The sequence below is a fragment of the Bicyclus anynana genome, chromosome 20 (assembly GCF_947172395.1).
Source record: "Bicyclus anynana chromosome 20, ilBicAnyn1.1, whole genome shotgun sequence".
Taxonomy (NCBI): Eukaryota; Metazoa; Arthropoda; class Insecta; order Lepidoptera; family Nymphalidae; genus Bicyclus; species Bicyclus anynana.
This window is the reverse complement of record NC_069102.1, coordinates 10,634,639-10,658,015: the sequence shown is the minus strand read 5'-3', so window position 1 is coordinate 10,658,015 and position 23,377 is coordinate 10,634,639. Positions and strand designations below refer to the sequence as shown.

At 36.4% G+C, this 23,377-nt stretch overlaps 2 protein-coding genes across 2 annotated transcripts; one reads left to right on the top strand and one right to left on the bottom strand.

Moving 5' to 3' along the window:
* Positions 1 to 110: 110 nt before the first annotated feature.
* Positions 111 to 5,121, bottom strand: LOC112058036 (uncharacterized). The gene is made up of 6 exons (XM_024098708.2): positions 4,962 to 5,121; positions 4,216 to 4,405; positions 3,100 to 3,159; positions 2,322 to 2,422; positions 835 to 986; positions 111 to 202 (listed from the first exon to the last, which is right to left on the bottom strand). The coding sequence occupies exons 1-6, from the start codon at positions 4,980 to 4,982 to the stop codon at positions 136 to 138; spliced, it is 591 nt and encodes a 196-aa protein (XP_023954476.2). The 5' UTR covers positions 4,983 to 5,121; the 3' UTR covers positions 111 to 135.
* Positions 5,122 to 19,761: 14,640 nt separating this feature from the next.
* LOC112058029 (uncharacterized) lies at positions 19,762 to 23,168 on the top strand. Its single transcript, XM_052887658.1, has 3 exons — positions 19,762 to 19,872; positions 21,290 to 21,332; positions 22,189 to 23,168. Exons 1-3 carry the CDS (start codon positions 19,858 to 19,860, stop codon positions 22,437 to 22,439), a joined length of 309 nt encoding a protein of 102 aa, XP_052743618.1. The 5' UTR covers positions 19,762 to 19,857; the 3' UTR covers positions 22,440 to 23,168.
* Positions 23,169 to 23,377: the final 209 nt, after the last annotated feature.

The following is a 23,377-nucleotide window of genomic DNA, read 5'->3' as shown; positions in this document are numbered from 1 at the left end:
CTGATGAATATAGTCTATATTTTATCCACGTATACCCACGGGAACGGGAACCACACGATTACAATTTCAAAAGCTTTTTTCTATTTAATATTAACAAATAAAAAAACATATTTGCTTTTATATTATTTTAATTTCTTAATACACATCAACTTGTTGTATGACCGGAACCGTTTCGTAATATACCCTTGGTTGTGTGATATACCTGAAAAAGCAAAAAAAACTAGTTTTAGGCACTGATAGTGATGTTTACAAGATAAAAACCTGTACCTGCCAACCTGTACTGGAGCAATATGGTGGGCTGTGTAATGGTGAAAACTTCTGCCATAGCTAGTTACCATCCTACCGACAAAGACGTACCGCCAAGCGATTTAGCGTTCCGGCCGGTATGATGTCGTGTAGAAACCGAAAGGGGTGTGGATGTTCATCCTACTCCTAACAAATTAGCCCGCTTCCATCTTGGATTGCATCTTCACTTACCATCAGGTAATATTGTAGTCAAGGGCTAACTTGTAAAGAATAAAAAAATAGGATAATAATAATGGATATAAATTATTAGATGGGCCCCTCCTTAATAAAGAACGCACAATTTTATGTCATTACCTAAAGAAGTGCACGCACATCTTATCTTAGTACGTAACAAACGCATGCTGTGAGTGGACGTGGACTTAAAAAAATATTTACTATTTTTTCTTATTTTAATCCCTTAATTATACCTTCGTGTTCATTTTGGAAGTGTAAAAACACAAGTCACAACTTGAATAAAGAGAAATGTGTTAAGAGTGATGACGTACTCAATGTGCGAAACAAATGACAATGGTGATATAATCTACTTACTCATATAAAACTGGCAGCAATGGTGACTGTACAATTATCCTCTCTTGGCTTTGGACTACCTTCTCAACCGCACCGCCCACCACCGCCGTCTGTGACTCCTGAACTTTGCACAGAACTCCTGATATGATGTCTAAAAGAGTGGGTATCTTTGCCTAGAAAGATAAACATTTATTTATATTAATTGCACAAAAGAAAAACAACAACAAAGAAAATTTAAGAAAATATATGTCGGTGCAAGTAAGTTATTTAATCAGTCGGTTCGTGTGGTCATGAGTAAAAATAGTACGAAGCTAGGCGGGAAGTAATGAGAGACCATGTGCTGGCGATATAAGAGACCGCTCTAGCTCATTCTTGTCGAGGCGTTCGATCCGTCTACACCTTTGTTGGATAATAATCCTGTTGTTATGGGATAGGTGGGGAGAGTGACTTGAGTGGAAAAGGGGAGTGTTTGTGAACAGTCAAAGACGCCTTTAACCCTACACACATCGTTCACAAGTGCGTGACTACACTCAAGGTACTCTGCCACTCAGGGTTTATTTGTAACATTCATATTGGGATTTTGGGACAGCCGCTTCTGATGTCAAACCGTTTTTCTCCGACATATAGTAAACAAAGTATGTGCAAAGGCGACATGATCAAATAGGTACACATCCGTGTTTCTTGGCAAGTACGATTTTTGCGCTGTCTTGAGACAAGCGGACAATAACCTCATGATCATTTGTTTACATTTATCTCATCGGAGACACCCTTAAAAAGACCCTTCCTTGCTTTTTTTAGCCCTTGGGATCAAGGACCCATCAATGAGTCAGTCCCTATTATTCATTATTGTTAACATCTGATCTTCTTCTGTCAGTGCCATCTCCTGTCGGAGGTTTTTACTTAATTCTTTAGAAACAGTTATCTGGTGCTCATACTCAACCATTTGCGTAAGTTATTTAGTCAAGATGTACATCTTCGGCTACGCCTTCGTTTTCCCTTTATCTTTTCCTAGATAATAATAATAAGCTGGAGCAGGTCATATTTGGAGATGAACATTATATGACTATATTCGAGCTTCCTCCATATCATCTCATAATAATCGTTAAATAGTCGAACATTATCACCCACTTACATTAAAGCAACCGTGGCGCTATCATGCGACCAACGAGATAATCTCATGTAGAGAAATAGATAAAATTCAACGAAAGACGGTGCAACCGGAAATAACGGTATCTATCTCTTTCAATGCGTAAATAAGAGATGGCACTGGGGCAACTCCGCCGCCATTGGACGACAGTTTGTCTATTTTCTCTTCACTTTGTCGCATGTTAGCGCATTGATCGGTCTAAGTTCTTAATGCCGTATCCCGTATCCCCTCTCCTATAGGGAGGGAATCATGGCCCTACAGAGAGCCGTTAAATAGGCTAATAATGCGAAATAAAGTTTTGCCACACTAATTAACTGGAACAATTACATGGGATCTTGTAAAAAATTAAACAAATACCTACCACTACGGCAGATTTAGCCGCCACTACGGCTCCAACCTTTGCAGCAGCCACACCTAAAACCGCACTCTTGGTCGCAGCGATGCCATTTATCAGTAATTTTCCTGTTAAAATTTAATAGCAATGTATCAGAAATAAGTTTTAACCACAATTATCTTGTAAGGCGTTGAAATCATACACGCAGAAGCAGTTTAAACCGCGTAACTCCCATTTCTGTGGGAATACGAAGGTATATTAGATTAAAATACTCAAAAATAACGTGAATTTATATTGGTAAAAGAATTTTCAAAATCGATTCAGCAGGTCTAGATATTACTACACAGTTTATTAGTTTTAAGGCTGTAGAAGTCTGGTACCATCAACGTTATCGACGTCGTCTTAAACATGGCAATAGCGTTTTCAAGACATACATACAGATAGTAATTGCCGAGTTTAGGTCCCCTTTGGTTAATTCCAATCCCAACAGATTCATAATAAGTTGAGCATTTATTTAGTTTCATGTATAATTGTAAGTATATAAGGTATTTTGCTAGAACAGTGTATGTATTCTATCCTGATATAAAAAGAAAGAGTATGCTATAGGAGGAAGTTTGTTGTATTGTAAGGGGTAAATTTGTTCTACTAAGCCGATTTTGAAAATTCTTTTACCACTACAAAGCTGCATTATTTGTGAGTGTCATGGGCTATATTTCATCCCCGTCTTCTCACGGGAACGGGAACTACGCGGGTGTAACCATTGGACGTCGGCTAGTAAGATATAGAAATAACTTATAGTAGATACCTTTTTGTGCAGCTGCTTGTAAAGCGGCACCAGCCACAGCGCCCTTTAGAGCTAATCCACCTGCGGCAAAAAAAACAATAAAATTGAACTATGGTACATTTATGGTTACTATTTTTTTTTACAAGTTAGCCCTTGACTACAATCTCACCTGATGGTAAGTGATGATGCAATCTATGATCAAAGCGGGCTAACTTGTAAGGAGTAGGATGTGAATCCACACCCACTTTGGTTTCTACACGACATCGTACCGGAACGCTAAATCGCTTGGCGGTACGTCTTTGTGGTAGGGTGGTAACTAGCCACGGCCGAAGCCTCCCACCAGCCAGACCTGGACCGATTAAGAAAATCTCACTCAGCCCAGCCGGGTATCGAACCCAGGACCTCCGTCTTATAGAAAGAGAATCGATATGTAACATAACTTGAGGCCCAGTTGGTCTATTTGCCATACACTAAGGTTAACATCAAATAACTAGGCTATCTTCGTATTCCGTAAAGCCCATTATTAACGAAAATCACAATCTCAAACAATGGTTAGTAACTTTAATCAGTAAACAATAAATTAATAGTGTATACGAAATCTCGTGACTTGAGAATGACTAATAATATCTAGTTGGTAATTTTCGTGTTTATCCGCTAAAGTTACTCAAAGTCATGATTAGGCCATCAACAGGTTAATTCACTAACTTTGGCGTATGTTAGTTGAAATATACGAAATTGAGATTATATGCAACAAATTTCATACGGTGCTTACTGAAAACCCGTCGTTGATATGGTAGGTAGATGACATTTCTCAATTGATTTAATGTTTATTTTAATAAAGACCAAATCAGTGAATAGGCCAGTAAAACTGTTAATATTTGTCGAAGTGGCCAGTCATCATCATCATCATATCAGCCGGCAGACGTCCACTGCAGGACATAGGCCTTTTGTAGGGACTTCCAAACATCACGATACTGAGCCACCTGCATCCAGCGAATACCTGCGCCTCGCTTGATGTCGTCAGTCCACCTGGTGGGGGGTCAACCAACACTGCGCTTTCTAGTGCGGGGTCGCTATTCCAGTACCTTGAGACCCTAAAATAGTTCGAAGAGGTGGCTGGTAATTATAAAAAAATACCTTTAATGAGGGATGTCTTTATAGCTAGTCCAGCGAGTGCCTTGGCGCCCAGCGCCTTGATGGCTGCAGTTTTCAACGCCACTCCAGCGCCTGCCACGGCCGCCACTTTGCCTACTGCTGCGGTGGCCACTGCTTTCGCCAACGCCACTGTTGCCAACGTTGGTGACGTCAGCAGACACACACACACCAACTGTAAACAGATCACATAAAATTGAAAATTGTGAAAAACCCCCGACGGTCATGAAATTATTAATTACACTCTCGATCAAGTTATCAATATTCTCTTTTTGTGCGCTGTCATTTGAGACCCTACTCGAGTATATTTGCAAACATTCCTCCCCACTTTCAACCCCCAGAACGGCTCAACCATTTTTCATCAAAGATGTCTAACAACACTAAGTCACCTTTCATACAAAAAAACTAAATTGAAATCGCTTTCGAATCGAATTCGTATAAGAATAATATAATATTACATACATACACTAATACATACAGATAGACACATACATAAACAACAACTAACATAGATATGTATTATAAGACATTATTGGTCAACTCGCAGTAATTATAGATAAAGCTTTTTTGAATATGTTTAGTGATTTATTAGGAACTTCAAAACATCTAAATATTAAATAATACGGATGGACGGATATTTGTTACTTAATCAATTTGAGGGAACAGGACTATTTGTCATATTTAAAAAAGTTATGACAAATATTCTTGAAAAAAAAAATTTAAAAACTCACCGACACAAAAACAATTCTCATTTTGACTTAAATAATTGCAGGACAAATAAACTAACACGGTGAAGGTCCACGAATTTATACTATAGACAAATTGCGTAACTACACATTATATTTCATTATTAATTGCCATTAACGCTTCATTATCTAATGATACAAGTACTTGATACTAAACACTTACTCAGTATTCCACATTCCATGTTAGGTGGAAACCCATTGCCTACATTCGTAGGACAAGTTAGGTAGGTTTAGTGCCGTTAGCTATTAGCGATGTCTGTTCTGTGTGTGGTTTAGTGCCACAAACTTATCTGGGTCTATAGTCTGGAATTATCATTCGTTTTCGACAGTTCAAATGATCGAGTTATCAATCGTATCTGTCATTCCCATACATTTTTCTAGCTTTCAAAGCGTGCCTAGTGGGAGATTTCAATATTTTCATATTGCGTATAGTTGTGCAGTAGAGCCACTAGATGGCGCTGTTTCATTTCCTTAGAAATTCGCGTATATGTTAACGCGATAGTAACTGTATCAAACTGCCACTAGGCCCTCAGGCCTTGGTCTGGTCGCGGCCCTGGCCAGAGCCAGAGAGTGTTATTGCGTTTTTGTCCTAAAGGTATGCTTTTATTCTCAGAGTTAATTAGTCTATGTTTGTATGTATATAAACTTATGTATATAACCTTATGGGAAATGGCGACTTTTATGACGTCATTACCAGTCTTAACCACCGGAGGTTTGTGGCACTATACAGTGGTACATTTTTTCTGATTGTGTAAGTGCCGTGAGCTATTAGTGGGATCTCAGCGGCGTCACCGGGAGGCTCGGGCGAGCGTAGAAGCATTGCCGAAGGCAGAAGCACACTTGACGTTTGTTTGTTTTGACGGCCTCCGTGGCGCAGTGGTATGCGCGGTGGATTTAATGACGGAGGTCCTAGGTTCGATCCCCGGCTGGGCCGATTAAGGTTTTCTTAATTGGTCCAGGTCTAGCTGGTGGGCCGCTTCGGTCGTGGCTAGTTACCACCCTACCGGCAAAGACGTACCGCCAAGCGATTTAGCGTTTCGGTACGATGCCGTGTAGAAACCGAAAGGGGTGTGGTGGATTTCCATCCTGCTCCTAACAAGTTAGCCCGCTTCCATCTTAGAATTTCGCATCATCACTTACCATCAGGTGAGATTGTAGTCAAGAGCTAACTTGTAAAGAAAAAAAAAATGTTTGAGTGGAACGCCTCTCTAAGAGCGTCTCCTCTGAGACTCGAACCTTGGACTAGAGGGCCGTTCGGGAAGTGACGTCTTACAATGAACCTTGCGCCACCTAAGCCTCACATATCTGTCATTCACTGTTATTTACTTGCAACCCTTTCAGACCCTACGGTTTCTTCAGTGCATTTTGCAAGTGATTAACCGTTGTGTGTCGCTGTGCCCCGTGTGTGTGTTATGGGTCCAGGGCGATCGCAGAATGACGTTAGATAAACTTTCTGGGATGTTTCCGCAAATCTCCAGATCCCTGATACACTAAACAGTCACAGAAAATCCAAAGGAATACAGTAGCGTCAGAAAAAATCAACTCGAGATTTTTTCTGACGGTACGGCGGAGGAACAAATAGATCAATGTTAGTGTAACGCTGGCCAATATACAGTCACCCGCTAATTGCTATGACCCGCATTTTGAACAGCGGTTTCCATAGAGTCGCATTTGTGTTGAAATTTTTCATTAAAATGTATTTTACTAACATATAAAATAAATACATAATACAGACAACATATAGTATTCTATACCTAAAACAGAAATAAAAATAATTAATATTTTACATAACGTTTACCGTTACTTTTGTTTTAAATTAAATATAATTAAAAACAAATTATAATAGTCATGCTATTTTCTGATCTCTATATAAAACGTATATTTATTTCTATGAATAATATATTTTATCAGTATGGCACTGTTTTTTTATGATTTTTTGCTACATCGTCACTCGATACTATAAACAAGTTTTCAACCGGGTGCTATAAATTTATTTAGTAATAAATTCGATTTAGGGAACAATATAATATGTGATTGTATAATATAATATATGTAGGTATATAATTTTTTAATAATCGAGTGGGAATTTTCCTCGTTTGCGGTTTATAATATATCTAAGAAATCGTTATTTATTGTCATTAGTTGGTAGAAAAAAATAATTGCCAATTAAAATTTTAAATATTGTAGCAAATTGAAATTGTAGCAATATGTACCTATATATATTATATTTTAAGGATTATACTAGTTTGGCATGATGTAAAACTTGATTCGTATAAGATTATAAAATAATTTTGATATAAATCCTATTTTGTTTCTGCGTATCCACTGAAGTTAAAATAATATTTATTGCAAAAAGCTGAGTTATATTTCTGATTTATGTAAAAAAATCATTCTTATAATTAATTTAAAACTCTCATTGCTACCTTAAATCTTAAAGTCCAACGCACCGCAACGCTGTTACCTCAATTCAAAAATTATAATATTTTAATTTAAAAATAATACAGTAAAAAATAAACGTAATTAAGAACACTTAATTATAAATGTATTAAGCTGAAGACTTAATTATTAACGTTAAAATTGTTTAATTTTGCCTTCACAAATAAATGCAATTTGTCGGTACATTATACATATAAACTACGTAGTAATAATTGAAGTATGTTTAATATTTAAATCAGCTAATATTATAAATGTGAAAGTTTGTATGTTTGTATGAATAACCTTAACCATTAACATATAAATGTTTGTTTGAATATTTGTTACTCACCCAAGCGAATACTGCATTTTGGATTTTACTAGGTTATTCCTAGTGAAATCCAAATCCACAGAGCATACTTGACACATATTATATTATACTAAGATAAACATAATTATAGTAAACATAATGGAATGCTGACCCCGCACTAGAAAACAGTGTTGGTCGAACGCCACCAGATGGACTGACATCAAGCGAGTCGCAGGGATCCACTGAAAACAGGCGCCTCAGGATCGTGATGTTTGGAAGTTCCTACAAAAGGCCCTTGTCCTGTAAACGTCCATCAGCGGATATGGTAATGATAATAATTAATATACAATATAAATACGAATATATAACATACTTTTTAATTCGGCATAGGTACCTGATGGCGAAGCTACCAGACATCATTATCAGTCTTTAGACGTCCACTGCTAGGCCTCTTGCATGGACTTCCAAGCACAACGGTCTCAAGCCACCAGCATCAAACCCTCCATCCATCTCCATCCATCCGCTTAATATCCTCGGTCCACTAAGTGGAAAGTCGACCAACACTGCGCTTTCCGGTGCGGGTCGCCATTCTAGCACCTTGGGACCCCAAAGTCCATCGGCTCTTCGAACTATGTGGCCTGCCCATTGCCACTTCAGCTTCGCAACTGGCTGAGCTATATCAGTGACTTTGATTCGTCTGCGGATCTCCTCATTCCTTGTTCAATCATTCACAGGAACTCCAAGCATAACTCGCTCCATCGACCACACACATACGCACACGAGACTGCGAGCATCCATTAGAGAATCAATAAAAGTTGAAAAATTTAGATGAGTCTACTCCACATAGTTTTGTTCCACAAAAAGTAGGCCATTTTGAAAATGGTTAGTAAGTATAAAGCGTGAGGCAAGTTCAAGGCGACTTCACTATACCGTTTTCTTTTATTCTTGAATAATATTTTTTTTATTATGTGCTATTTGATTTTCATTCTTGTCTGAGATATGGAGGCTGTGAGACTCTTTTTACTGAAGGTAAGAATTAATAAGGAATACTTGTAATTATTAAACATACTACTGCAGGGTAGTTGACTCATCAAATTTAATATAATATAAACAATTTCGTACAGTTCATAGAATAAGGATCCAAAATATTTGAGTATCAATTAATGAAAGTTAAGTATTTCATAAAAAAAATAATTTAAAAATCATGTATTTATTAAATTTTTTCTAACATCAAAAACACTGTCATACGATTTGTGACGTCACCTTGTCACTTGATTTGATTAAAGGAAATAACGTCAAAGTAATTAAAAACTAATAATTTTGTCAAACACTCCGTTTGGTTAAGGTTTAGTGTTAAAGTGACGTCATGAAACATTTAAAATATAGACCGTCATGGCCGACAGCGTTTTGGCTCGTATTGTTAAAAAAATATTTAAAATTAATTTCGTTTTATTTGTACGCAATTTCACAGATGTGTTTATTTATTTGGTTTCCAGAACAAAAACTAACTATAAGCTCCCATTCGCACGAGAGTTTTTTTAACAGACGTTAAAATCACTCTCGTGCGAATGAGGCCTAATAGTACAAAAATAAACTATGTTTTACTCTAAATCAACGAGTGATCTAACCGTAGCCCACTCAGATTTGGGTCCAGTTTTAACAGTGAAGCTGTTGATGTTTTTTGCAATGGTTCAATAAACTCTCATTCAAGTTCACCGCACTTCGATCCTAAGTGCACCGTCACTCATCATCAGGGGGAACTGTGGCGCTTGTTGGTAATTGAAAAAAAAATATATGAGAAAGTCAAGTGAGTTTCTGATCCGCGTACATGGTTCCTTCTTCCGTAGCATGAAATTGCATTTAAAAATCCTTGAGAGCCGTGATAGCCGAGATAGCCCAATGGATATGACCTCTGCCTTCAATTCGGATGGCGTACCTCCAACTTTTCAGTTATGTTCATTTTAAGAAAATAAATATCACGTGTCTAAAACGGTGAAGGAAAAACATCGTGAGAGAAACCCGCATACCTGAGAATTTTCTTGATTTTCTACGTGTGTGAAGTCTGCCAATCCACACTGAGCCAGCGTGATGGACTTTTAGCCTAATTCTGAGAGGAGACCTGTGCTCAACAGTGAGCCGAATATGGATTGTGAATAAAGATGACGAATCCTCGAGAATATTTTTAACATCTATGTGATATAATTAAATTAATTCAGACTTACTTTAATTTTTATAATATTCTTACCAGCCTCTGGCCTAATAATGATATGAATGGGCCAGATTGCCTTCTTTATAGTCATTATATCATATCATCATAGTAATCATCATTGTGTACAGTCTTGGAATCGAATTTTGGCGATGTATATGTGAAAAGCCTTCCTATTTTTAGCCGCTTCATTTAGCTGCGAATAGCCTAGCCCAGTCCACTCTCATAAATCGTCAAACCATTGTCGTCTTTGGCGACCATGTGTTTTTTTCGCCAATATTAGTTTGTTCCCACTTCCCAGGTAGGTAATATTCAATTCTATAGTGATCACTATTTACTAAACACAATTAAAAGCTTATGCAAGGGTTTCAACGGAACTCTAGAACAGCTTAGTCAAAATTTAATCACATTTTAATTTGCAACTGCTCGCCGGTAACATTGTGATAAAAAGTGAAGCCCCGTGCAAAAGAGTTCAACGTACGCACAGTATCTCTAGCGTAGGATCTAATTGAAGAGTCGTTTTTGAGTATTGAAATACAACAACTTGAAATTAAAATCAATCTTATTTACTTCACTATTGAGCTCATTTTGCACTACTAAACAAATACTTTTGTATTTTTGTACCTATTACGCTAGTGCACTGACTGTAGAAATATAGACGACTTTAAACTTTACAGTAATAGCATATGAAAGATTTTTCTCTAATGTTAATCTCATATAATTAATTGATTAATTATTTATAAATAGTTAATTAAAAAAAGTCATACTTAATTAAATTATTTCATTTACTTATTACTGTTAAATATATCTGAAACATTATAGTCAACATTAGTCAAATGTAAACGTAACTTACAAATTAACAAGTAATATGTAATTTACGTTTACATTTGTAATTATTTGGATATTAACAAGTTTTTATTTTATACTGACAAATGAAAATTTCCCTTACGTCACGGAATCATCGTCATCAGCTTATTAGAATGACTCAGTAGTGGAAAAGGTCTCTCTTACAGGGGATTTGATGCTTCGATTCACCACGCAAAATTTCTTGAGAGAAAGAAAATACTTCATTAGTATGTTATTTCGGAAATCTAGTGATCCCTGGATGGATTTCAAACCAAACTAAAATCTACTGACAATAATTTTCTTTTTTTGACTATTTCTATATGATTTTATCTGGAGATAGGAAGATAAAGAAGAGGAAGAAATATACATTATTGTAAACTAAAAACAAATATAAACAATAACTTAAGGCTTAGAAAATAATGTACAATTGGCGGATAGGATATTTGATCGATGGCCGCTAAATGTTGCTGTTTCAACTTTCAACAAAAAGTAACATGTGTTTAGATACCGTAAGCGTTATTAGCTGTAGCAGACTCTTATTAATAATAATAATCATTCATTGTAACATGTCTATAGTTGTTTTATTTAATATCGTTGAAAGGCAATGGTTTTTTATTGACTTGGTTGACTCATCTTAAATTCGACTGATGTGTCGGTTGAGTATTTACTTTTTTATTATTCCATGACAAATTAGCCCTGGGCTAACAAGTTATCCATTGGGCTATCACAAAACAACAAGTTATCCACTGGGCTGGGGTGATAGCCCAGTGGATAACTTGTTGTTTTTAAATATATAACCTCTGTCTTCAGTCAGATACGACAATTTGAGGTCCACACAAGGAAATAAATGAATAAAATTGATATTCAGGCGACTGGCACATTGAGTCCCTGCCTTCAGCATAAAGGCCATGAATTCGATCCCTTCTACTGGAAAATATTAATTAACACATATGCACAACATGAAAATCGGTGTTTTTCCACGACTCAGTAGTTTTTATAAATATTTAATTATTGTTATTTATTCTTGTTCACAGATAATTCTATCTGCCATTGTCCTTAACATATTAATAACGAGCACAGCCGCATACAACACCATACCAACAGACAGGAAACACCAAGACAGAAATATCCATCGGAGAAATTGGTCGGCCAAATCGAGTGACACTGAAGCATATAAATACATGCCCCCATACTTGGTGTTCAATAAAAAAGTCGGTGCATACTATCCATACTTCAAATTCCCTGGAGACAATAACTTGAGGAGAACAGGGCGTTATAAGACACGGCAATGGAAGAACTAACTGTCCAGGCTTGAACCAACATTGGGAAAATTAAGAACAAATATAGTGTGCACCAAACTTCTAGTCCGCTGTGAGATTGCAACACGCTGAATTACGCAATCATACGCCACGTGTTTTGAGCAGACTTAAAAGAAGGTGGTCCATTTCAGGTCCACTCTTGTACCCCGTATCATTAGAATTAAAAAAATACAAGCATTTTATTAAAATCTAAATAAGTGAATAAATCTTTAGTTAAATAAAAAGTAAGAAATAAATTAATTAAAACCCAAGTTTTTGAGTTATAACAAGATGGCGTCCTTATAAAGCAGCTATGACATGACAATTGACAGCAAACGTCAAATCGACTACTGCGTTGAAAACGTCATCAATCCGCCATTATTACCCATATTAGTGTTGCATTTCTTGCGAGAGAATGAATATTAATTTCGAAAGAATTAAAGTAAATTCTTAGATTTGTGTAAAAATAGTATTTCCTTTTATTTCCGCCAGGGTACAATGACTGATCCTGGGCTACATACAATTTTGGACCATCTCCTTTGACGCTTACTATAGCGAAATTATAGAGGCTTGCCCTCCCACAATGGGTGGGACTTATCAATCTTATAGAAAAGTTTGTTTGGTCATGGGAAGTGTTGAGTTACCCAGACTTAAGATAGATCTATAATGAAATAATTGACGATCGATAAGATTCTAACAATATAAATATATATTATAATTATAATTAAGTAATAATTGACTTGGTAAATTATAATTGTGGCTATTGTAGTATTCTAATAAATGCTTTTAAATATTAGAAACTGTCTAAAAAATAATATTATTTGTTTCTTTACAAATACTATACGACTTTTCAACACGACAACAATTGGAAATTTCTATAATAAAATGTCGTCGTCGTCGTCACCAACCCATATTCGGCTCACTGCTGAGCTCGAGTCTCCTCTCAGAATGAGAGGGGTTAGGCCAATAGTCTACCACGCTGGCCCAATGCGGATTGGCAGACTTCACATACGCAGAGAACGAAGATAATTCTCTGGTATGCAGGTTTCCTCACGATGTTTTCCTTCACCGAATAATAAAAAAGTAATTTTTGTATATTTTTTATATTTTCAAGTATTCAATATTAATTTCAATATTGTTGACAACGTGAAAGTGTGTCTGAGCAGTGAAATAAAAACTTATTGTTATACACAGTTTTATCAAGTTTTATTTTATTCAGCGCATTTGATTTTCCTTTGTTGTAGCATGAAAGTAAGCATTATCTATTGAAAATGGTTCAGTCAGGCTGCATTCAAAACTCTAATTCAGACGCAAAAAACTGTGCATTAGAATTGTGTAAAAGTATTATCGTATGTGCTTATATATACCGACCGAAATCAGCTATTGAATATTTAGTTAACAAAATTAATGGACCTATTTTCATGCGATTTTTGCGTGTACGTATAAAATATATACATTTATTATGTTTACATACAAGAACGGCATATTATCTATACTAATATTACAAAGCTGAAGAGTTTGTTTGTTTGTTTGTTTGATTGAACGCGCTAAACTCAGGGACTACTGGTCCGATTTGAAAAATTATTTCAGTGTTAGATAGCCCATTTATCGAGGAAGGCTATAGGCTATATATTATCCCCGTATTCATTCGGGAACGGAAACCACGCGGGTGAAACCGCGCGGCGTCCGCTAGTAACTTATAGTAGTATGTGACAATCATCATCATGATCATAACAGCCGATGGACGCCGATGGACGTCACAGGAATAGCGCGAGCTGCCGGGGACTAGGGGCTGTGTTTTGTTTTGTCCATATACAAAGATTTGACCGATATAAACCACGTTGGGCATGCGGGTTGGTTAGTGCAGAGCCAGATTTCTCGTCACTGCTGCCCGACATAGGCCTGTGATTTTAATAAATAATCTATTAAGAATACCGCCATTCGTCAGTCGCTGAGCCTCGTCAGTCCATCTGCAGGGTGCACCACGAGAAAGTGAGGTTAGCAAATGAGGTTAGTTAGTTGGGTGACAATACCCAATTTGATAATTTTTTGACAGGCGAACGGACTATAGGGTACAACAATAACTGCTAAAACATGTATTAATCAAGTATAGTTCGCTATGAATCATAACGCCAGTCTACCTTTCGCCTTCAGGTACATTCGTTCGTTGTCAACCCATATTCGGCTTACTGCTGAGCTCGAGTCTCCTCTCAGAATGAGTGAGGTTAGATCAATAGTCTACCACGCTGGCCCAATGCGTATTGGCAGACTTCAAACGCAGAGAAATAAGAAAATTCTCTGTTATGCAGGTTTCCTCACGATGTTTTCCTTCACGGTTTGAGACACGTTATATTTAATTTGTTAAAATGCACCATACTTCAAAGTCGGAGGCGCCCGGACCGGATTCGAGCCCACACCCTACGGAATCGGAGGCAGAGGACATATCCACTGGGCTATCACTGACTCTCTTTAGGTACGTAATAGGTAGAAATCCTGTGGTCGATACTTTTCATTATACTTACGCCAAGGTTAGCATACGCTGCGACCGCAAAAACCACAATTTTAAGGTCATTCTCAGTAAAGGCGACACAAAAAATCAGTTATAAATTCCAGTTGAAACACGGAAAAAGATTAACGTAGTAGACGTATATCTTCCGAGATAAACAATGGATGCCTATTGCCTATTGCATCCACTTCCTGGATGATCACATAGTACGCAACATTTTTAATTGCTTCATTTATGGCTCAATATTTATCTTTAACAATTCACACTAATAGCATAATGCGAAAGTAAATCTGTCTGTAAATAACAAAAAAGAAAAACGAAGAATCTGTCACTCATTAGCAAGTTTTCTAAAGCAACTATACTACAGCGTTTCTTGATGAGTACTGTTTACCAAGAAACAAATTAAAAATGGAGGTATAAATTACTAGTCATTTCACACCTAATACCTAATATAACTCTAATTAACTTGTTCTTATATTAATGAAAATAAATTTGATTATTAAGCTTAGAACAATTAGATATGGTTAATATATTTTATAAAGAAACCATACATCATTTAAAATAAATAAGTTATGAAATGACATGCGTTTTCTACCTTCAAGTCAGTAAGCTGTGTTGTAGTTACTGAAAATCGTCTGAAATTTAAAGCGTGCAAGGAATTTTCATAAATCGTCGTGTAATTTTTTTTCACATTTTCCAAACAATTCTTCCAGTATACTTTTCATGAACTACTCATGAAAATCAGATTGGTACTTCGTACTAACAAGGAATTCTCATAAATCGTCATGTCAAACAACATTTTCCAAACAATTCTTTCTGTATATGGTTTTCTGAACCCTTCATGAAACCTTCATGGGTTCAGAATCTGATTTAGAAATCAAATCAGTCCAGAAAACAAATACTCTTGATTAGATACAAATTTAAAAAAATGTATTGTTTAAAATTATTGAGTACCTACTATTTCACTATTTTCTCAATGACGCTATTATTTTCCTGTTGGGTGTTGATGCGGCCAAGTTCATGGGTTGATGTCGTTAAACAAAACTGGTTGATCGAGTTCGGTGTCTACATCTATAGACGCCACTTCTGATACTATAATAAAACTAGCTAATGCCGCGCGGTTTCAGCCGCATGGTTCCCGTTCCTGTAAGAATACGGGGATAATATATAGCCTATAGGTACCTTCCTCGATATATGGGCTATCTAACACGGAATGAATTTTTCAAATCGGACCAGTAGTTCCTGAGATTAGCGCGTTCAATCAAACAAACAAACTCTTCACCTTTATAATATTTTTGTATTATTATTATTATTACTTTTGTATATTTTATATTGGGTAAATACCTTTAAATAAAAAAAAAAAAAAAAATAATATAAGTATAGACAGTCAGAGCCTGTGGTGGCGAGACATACGTCATGTTATAGAAGAAAGAAAAAGTTTGTGAGTCTATGCCCCGTACGATGACAGTTTTTAAATTGTATATAAATTAATAAAAGTAGATATGCTAATTTTAATGACATTTTGGGGCTAAAGGGATTTAAAGGGTCAGTTTTGGAGCGCTGCCGCACGGATCGCACGGCCTACAGTTGCCTACAGTAATAAGTTCCTAAGCCTAAGGTTGTCTGGAAGAGATCGCTACTAAGCGATAAGGCCGCTTTTTGTATGTTTTATGTTTCTGTTCGGCTTGTTTTTTTTAATTGCTGTGGTGTACAAACAAAGAGTATTGAAAAAAATAAAAATAAAAAAAACGCTCTATACTAAATGGCACGAAAGAATGCCACAGATCACGAAAAAATGCCGCAGACGCTGAGAGAGAACATTAGATACAAATATAATATTCAAACAAAATTACAAATATTTATGTCATTCGTGTGTTTATGTTTATACTTCACATAATAAAAATGTCACATTTAAAATGTAAGGCAACGAAAAGTCGTCTCTAACAGTTGAGCAATATTTCGGGACTCCCCGAAGACCGGACCACTCGATAATTCGGCCGGTTTGCAAGTGACGTCTTTAACGATCTTATTAAAATCAGTTCCATCAGTGTGTTAATTAGTAATAGGCCAGAAAACCCGATTAAGAATAACCGTGAAATCACGCGATGTATATGTTATAAAGTTCACGATTATAATACAATCATTTAGATGATTTTTTAATTACGATGTTAAATAATTTGGTAAGCACTTCCGGCAAGCCTATAATTGATTTCTGGCAATCTAGACACTTTTTTTATTATTTACAAGTTAACCCTTGACAACAATCTCACCTGGTAAGTGATGATGCAATCTAAGATGGAAGCGGGATAACTTGTTAGGAGGAGGATGAAAATCCAAACCCCTTTCGGTTTCTACTCGACATCGTACTGGAACGCTAAATCACTTGGCGGTATGTTTTTAACTTGCCACGGCTGAAGCCTTCCACCAGCCAAACCTGGACCGATTAAGAAAACCTCAATCAGCCCAGCTTTGGATCGAACCCTTGATCTCCGTCTTGTAAATTCACCGCGCATACCACTGCGCCACGGAGGCAGTCAAAGAAGACCGGTAGAAACGTACCGCCGAGCGATTTAGCGTTTCAGTATAATACTGTGTAGAAAACGTCAAAAGTATAGGTAAAGTATACTTGTCGTTAACAACCCATATTTGGCTCACTGCTGAGCTCGAATCTCCTCTCAGAATGAGAGGGATTAGGCCAATAGTCCACTACGCTGGCCCAATGCGAGTTGGCAGACTTCACACACGCAGAGAATTAAGATAATTCTCTGATAAGCAGGTTTTCTCACGATGTTTTCCTTCACCGTTTGAGACACGTGATATTTAATTTCTTAAAATGCACACATGTGAAAAGTGCATGCCTCGGACGGGATTCGAACCCACATCTTCCGGAAACGGCAGAGGTCATCCACTGGGCTATCACGGCTCTTTAAAGCTTATTGAATACCATTTACCATTCTTGGAAAATAAAAATTTATTATGTGAGCTGGAAGTCGAATTCTGGACTTCCTGATCATACAAGCAAAGCATTAACAACTGCGCCATACTTCTACGTAAAAATTACGATTTGAAAACATTTTAGCCGCAAATCGTATTCATAGACATCATTATGGGTTTTTTGTGTGTCGAACACGCCTCACATTTTGGTCTGGTTATGCAAATTTTATAAACAATGTAGGTACATAACTACTTCAGATTGGAGGAAACAAGTGGGGTTTATCAAGGATTTTTAATTAAGTGTTTAAGGAACAAAAAATACAAAATACGCGGATTTTTGAACTTTATTGTCTTAAAAACGAATACATGAAAATGTCTGTGACTTTGTTATTTTTATTCTCCTACAAATTTTAGAGAACCACTAGCCCTTGACTACAATCTCACCTGATGGTAAGTGATGATGCAGTCTAAGATGGAAGCGGGCTAACTTGTTAGGAGAAGGATGAAAATCCACACCCCTTTCGGTTTCTACACGGCATTGTACCAGAACGCTAAATCGCTTGGCGGTACGTGTTTGCCGGTAAGGTGGTAACTAACCACGGCCGAAGCCTCCCACCATCCAGACCTGGACAAATTAAGAAAATATTAATCTGCCCAGCCGGGGATCGAACCCAGGACCTCCGTCTTGTAAATCCACCGCGCATACCACTGCGACACGGAGGCCGTCAAAATTTTTGTAACTGCAAATTTTGACGGCATTCATGGCGCAGTGGATTTACAAGGTCTTGTCGATTAAGGTTTTCTTAGTTGGTCCAGATCTGGCTGGTGGGAAGCTTTGGCTGCGGCCAGTTACCACCCTAAAGACAAAGACGAACCGCAAAGCGATTAAGCATTCTGGTACCATGTCGTGTAGAAATAGAAAGGGTTGTGGATTTTCATCCCACTTCTAATAAGTTAGTCCGCTTCCATCTTACCATCAGGATATTGCAGTCAAGGGCTAACTTGTAAATAATAAAAAACAGTGGAAAAAAATATATTTTGATGTTCTATGGCTTAGTTTGTGTGTCTCATGGATTCGAGTCCTAGATCTGATTAACAAAAAAGTAATTATATTTTAATTAAGAGATTCACACCAGTACTCGCGAGCCGAATATAAAATGTGGTTTGACATTTTAACCACTAACCTTATGCCTAGGTAAACATGCAATTCTTAGGGTATTCTTATCTTATCTCTTAGATTATTTCATTGTACCTTATCATTTGACTCATCATCATTATCAACCTATATTCGGCTCACTGCTAAGCACGAGTCTCCTCTCAGAATGGCTAGGCTGGCTCAATGCGGATTCAGACTTCACACACCCAGAGAATTAAGAAAATTCTCAGATATGCAGGTTTCCTCACGATGTTTATACTTCACCGTTTGAGACATGTGATATTTAATTTCTTAAAATGCACTTAACTGAAAAGTTGCAGGTGCATGCCCCGGACCGAACCTACACCCTCAAAAATCGGGGACAGAGGTCATATCCACATTTGACTAGAACTAGGAAAATAAGGAAACAATGCACCTGTGTTTTTATATAGTACACTTGTGCACTGAAATACATGTGATCTGCGTAATGTATAATATGCCTAGTGAGATTTCCCACAATGTCAAGACTTAGGAAAAAAAATCCAATGATATTAATCTGAAAGTATAGCCATAGCCATAGTGGCTAATTTACAGCGTCCTAAGCTACTCTACGCAGTTAATCGTACGATAAACGAAATAATAAAAGTCTCAAAACAAATGAATATAAATAGATTTATTATATGACTAAGAACATATTATTTATTGGATGAAGCTATCATACGATAATAGTAGATTGTTATACAAAGGGCTAAAAAACCCATTTTAAACATGGTATTTTAGGGCACGAGCCGTGAGGCGAGGGCCGCCTAAATAGTGTTATACTATACTTTTAGACTACGATTGCGAGAAAATAAAATTATTCAGTACAATAAAAAAAACTATTTACAAGCATAAAACGAAAAAGGTTTACTTTTTCGTTTTATAGTATGCTAGTACTCGCAACAGACAAAAATTAAAAAAAAACAAAATTACTTTAGCCCCTAGAGACTGAAATGCTTGTTTAGCCCCGCTGTGGAGTGGTAATATAACAGTGTTTTTGAGCAAGAGTAGTGAAAATAATATATTTAGAGACATTTCTTCAAACAAGCATCAAGATGACAAGAGAGTCCTACGGTTGCGTGTCAAAAGCTACTCTCAAGCTACCACTGAGCCTTCTTATAAAAAGCACGGGCGGATTGTAACGCCACAACTCGAGAGTTGAACGGACTGACCGCTTGTGTTTATAAACATAAATATGTACAAATTCACTGTAAGTAAACAAATTCAATATCAAGTTTAAACTTCAATACATTTTAATTAGCTCTCATTTATTTATTACTTCTTTTTTTAATTTTTAATTATTGTCAATATAAATATAAATTATGTCAATATAAATATAAAATACAAAACACTATTAAAATATTATAAAAAAAAACTCTCTCGCTGCGGGACATTTGAGTGCCCAAGCAACCGGCGGTCAGGGCTCCAGAGTGAGGAACCTCCTCACAATACGCGCCATCTCAAGTATCACTGCCTTTTGTAAAAATCAATACATTTATTCAATATGGTTTTACTTAAAGTAAACAATTTATCTTACATAATATTTAAAAAAAAAAACAATAATGAATATTATTTTTAACTTAAAAAAAACTATATCGGATTTTTATATTTATTTTTATTTTACCTAAGTCATAGTGGCAAGATATGTGGATCAGAATAATTACTTCTAATTAATAGCTATTGTTGCAAAAATAAATGATTCATAAGTATTTATACAATTCGAGGAAATCGCGTGCTTTCTTTATCCTTAGTAACTCCGTCACTTACGAACCAATTTCTAAATCATTTACACATGTCATTAGGCTTATTGTCAAAATCGGTTAAATAGTTTGGTTTAAGAAATTAAATATCATCACGTGTATCAAGCGGTGAAGGAAAACATCGTGAGGAAACCTGCAGAGCTGAGAATTTTCATATTTCCCTGCGTGTGTGAAGTCTGCCAATCCGCATTGGGCCAGCGTGGCCTATTGGCCTAATCCCTCTCATTCAGAGAGGAGACTCGAGCTCAGCAGTGAGCCGAATATGGATTGATAATGAATTTTGGTTTTTGAAAGGAAATAATTAAAAATGTGAACAGAATTGCGTATTTCGTTATAACTTTTTCAATTATGTTTCGTCGTCATCAACCCATATTCGGCTCACTGCTGAGCTCGAGTCTCCTCTCAGAATGAGAGGGGTTAGGCCAATAGTCCACCACGCTGGCCCAATGCGGATTGGCAGACTTCACACACGCAGAGAATTAAGATAATTCTCTGATATGCATGTTTCCTCACGATGTTTTCCTTCACCGATTGAGATACGTGATATTTAATTTCTTAAAATGCACACAACTGAAAAGTTGGAGGTGCATGCCCCGTACCGGATTCGAACTCACACCCTCCGGAATCGGAGGCAGGGCTATCACGGAAAATTTTGTTTACAGTCTACTAAAATATCTCGATACATCCTGTTTTCATCATCTATTAAACAAAGAACTTCGTTATAAAACCTCACGGTTTCGTCCGCATGGTTCCGATAATAAGGATAAGGATAAGGGGATGAAACCTATGTTACTGGCCAATTAAGTAGCTTTCCATTGGTGAAAGATTTTATTTTAATAATGTATTAAGAAAAGTTTTCTTTTTCAGATTGCTGTTTTGGCATTGATAGCCGTGGCGGCTGCTTTCCCAGGTAGGTGTTTGTTAATTTTATTTATTTTCTGATATTTTCATAGTGAAAAAATAACGTAAATTTGATAAAAAACGAGCGGACGCACGCGACTCCGTTCGCGTGAAATCGTGTTTTTTGGAAATACTAGATTTTTCAGGAATGAAAACTAGCTAAAATTCAATAAATCTCTATACTAAATTTTATCCAAATCGGTTTAGAGATTTAGCCGAGAAACAGACAGATAGAAAGACTAACTTTTACATTTATAATATTAAAGTAATAAAAAAAAGTTAATATCTACTAAGGTACAAAAAGTTTGTTTCATCTGTAGTTTTGGTAAAAAATGTTTTTTGAATAGCATAACATTGCAATTGCATGTTTTATTTTGAATTATTAAGTATTTTAATAATTGCTTTTTTTTAATAATTTCAATTTTATAGCCGTGTCAAGAAATTAAAAAAATAAGTACTTATTTATTTCATATACAGTACTGAATATTAATAGTAGTTATACAGTAATAATTACAACCTTTTTAGCAATCACATACTCTCTATCCCGTTTTTAACACACGTGGTAAAAGGCTTTATAATTACTTATAAAATTAAAAAGAATTCATTCATTGAATGACATTGTATTAATTAACTAGCTGACGCCGCGCAGTTTCACCCGCGTGGTTCCCGTTCCTGTAGGAATACAGGGATAATATATAGCCTATAGCCTTCCTCGATAAATGGGTTATCTAACACTGAAAGAATTTTTCAAATCTGATCAGTAGTTCCAGAGATTAGCGCGTTCAATAAAACAAACAAATAAACTCTTCAGCTTTATGATATTAGTATAGATTGATGAAACAATAAAAATGTATTCATTCCTTTAGGTCACGATTATGGGTTCGGTCATGGTGGTCATGGTGGTCACGAGCATTACGGCGGACATTACGAGCACTATCCCCACAAGCACGTGCAATACCACGGACACGGCGGTTATGGTCACGGCGAATATGGTCACGGCGGATATGGTCACGGCGGACATCACGGGAGTGGGGAAAGTGGCGAAAGTGGTGAACACCACGGCCACGGCTATGGCCACGGCCACCACGGTTATGAACATTTCGGTTTTCACAAATAAGTTAGTTCTAGACTAGATTAAATTTCTGCCTGCGATACTTGAACCACACAAACTCGTGGACGAACTTTTCGCCTATAACACATCTTTATGAACTTTATGTTTATAGAATGCCAAAACTAAAATGTCACTAACAACGAAGTTGCCATGGAAACGAATGATGTCGCAGTACTGTTACTTAACAGAATGCAAAGGATGAACAGAATCAAAAGAAACGTGACAGTTTAGATTTTGTAGTAGTAAACATTTCAGTGATGATGAACCTATCATAATATACCTACAGAGAACACACCTCCTACAAATAAAGTGCCTACTGTTTTTTATTGAGAGCCTTCTAAATATTTGAAATACGTACAAATACGTTATTATTCTATAATACCATTTATATTCAGAACTGGTTGTGATAGTAATTATGTAAATTGTTTTTAGTTATCTAATGTGTAATATCAATTGACGCATCTTTATAAGTCTCTCTGCCGTTCTACATTGACGTATATTAATCTTCTTTAATATATTTTGGTAACACTATCGAAGGTAGAAAACCCTGGAGCAATAACATAACTCGTATTGTAATAAAATATACATATACCTGTTGTACATAGAGCATTTCTAGTTTTAAGAAAAAAATAAACAATATTTAAAAATGAACAACTGGGTTTTCCTTATAATTAAGTATTTATATAAAATAATATAATACATAAATAAAATAAAAGTATATAAATATACATTGTTTTCCGTATTCGTTTTACTAATGCGTTTTTTCAATTTGGAATTCTGTGAGACTACCGCAGACCTCACGTTTTTCTTCATTCGGAATGTATGTATCGCAAGGGCTCGCATTCGTTACGTACGCGCGGAATTTGTTCCGTTCGAAAAAAAAAGCATACATATATTACCCGACTGCAAGAAAAGTTATATTTTTCGCGCGTATCTTGTATGTA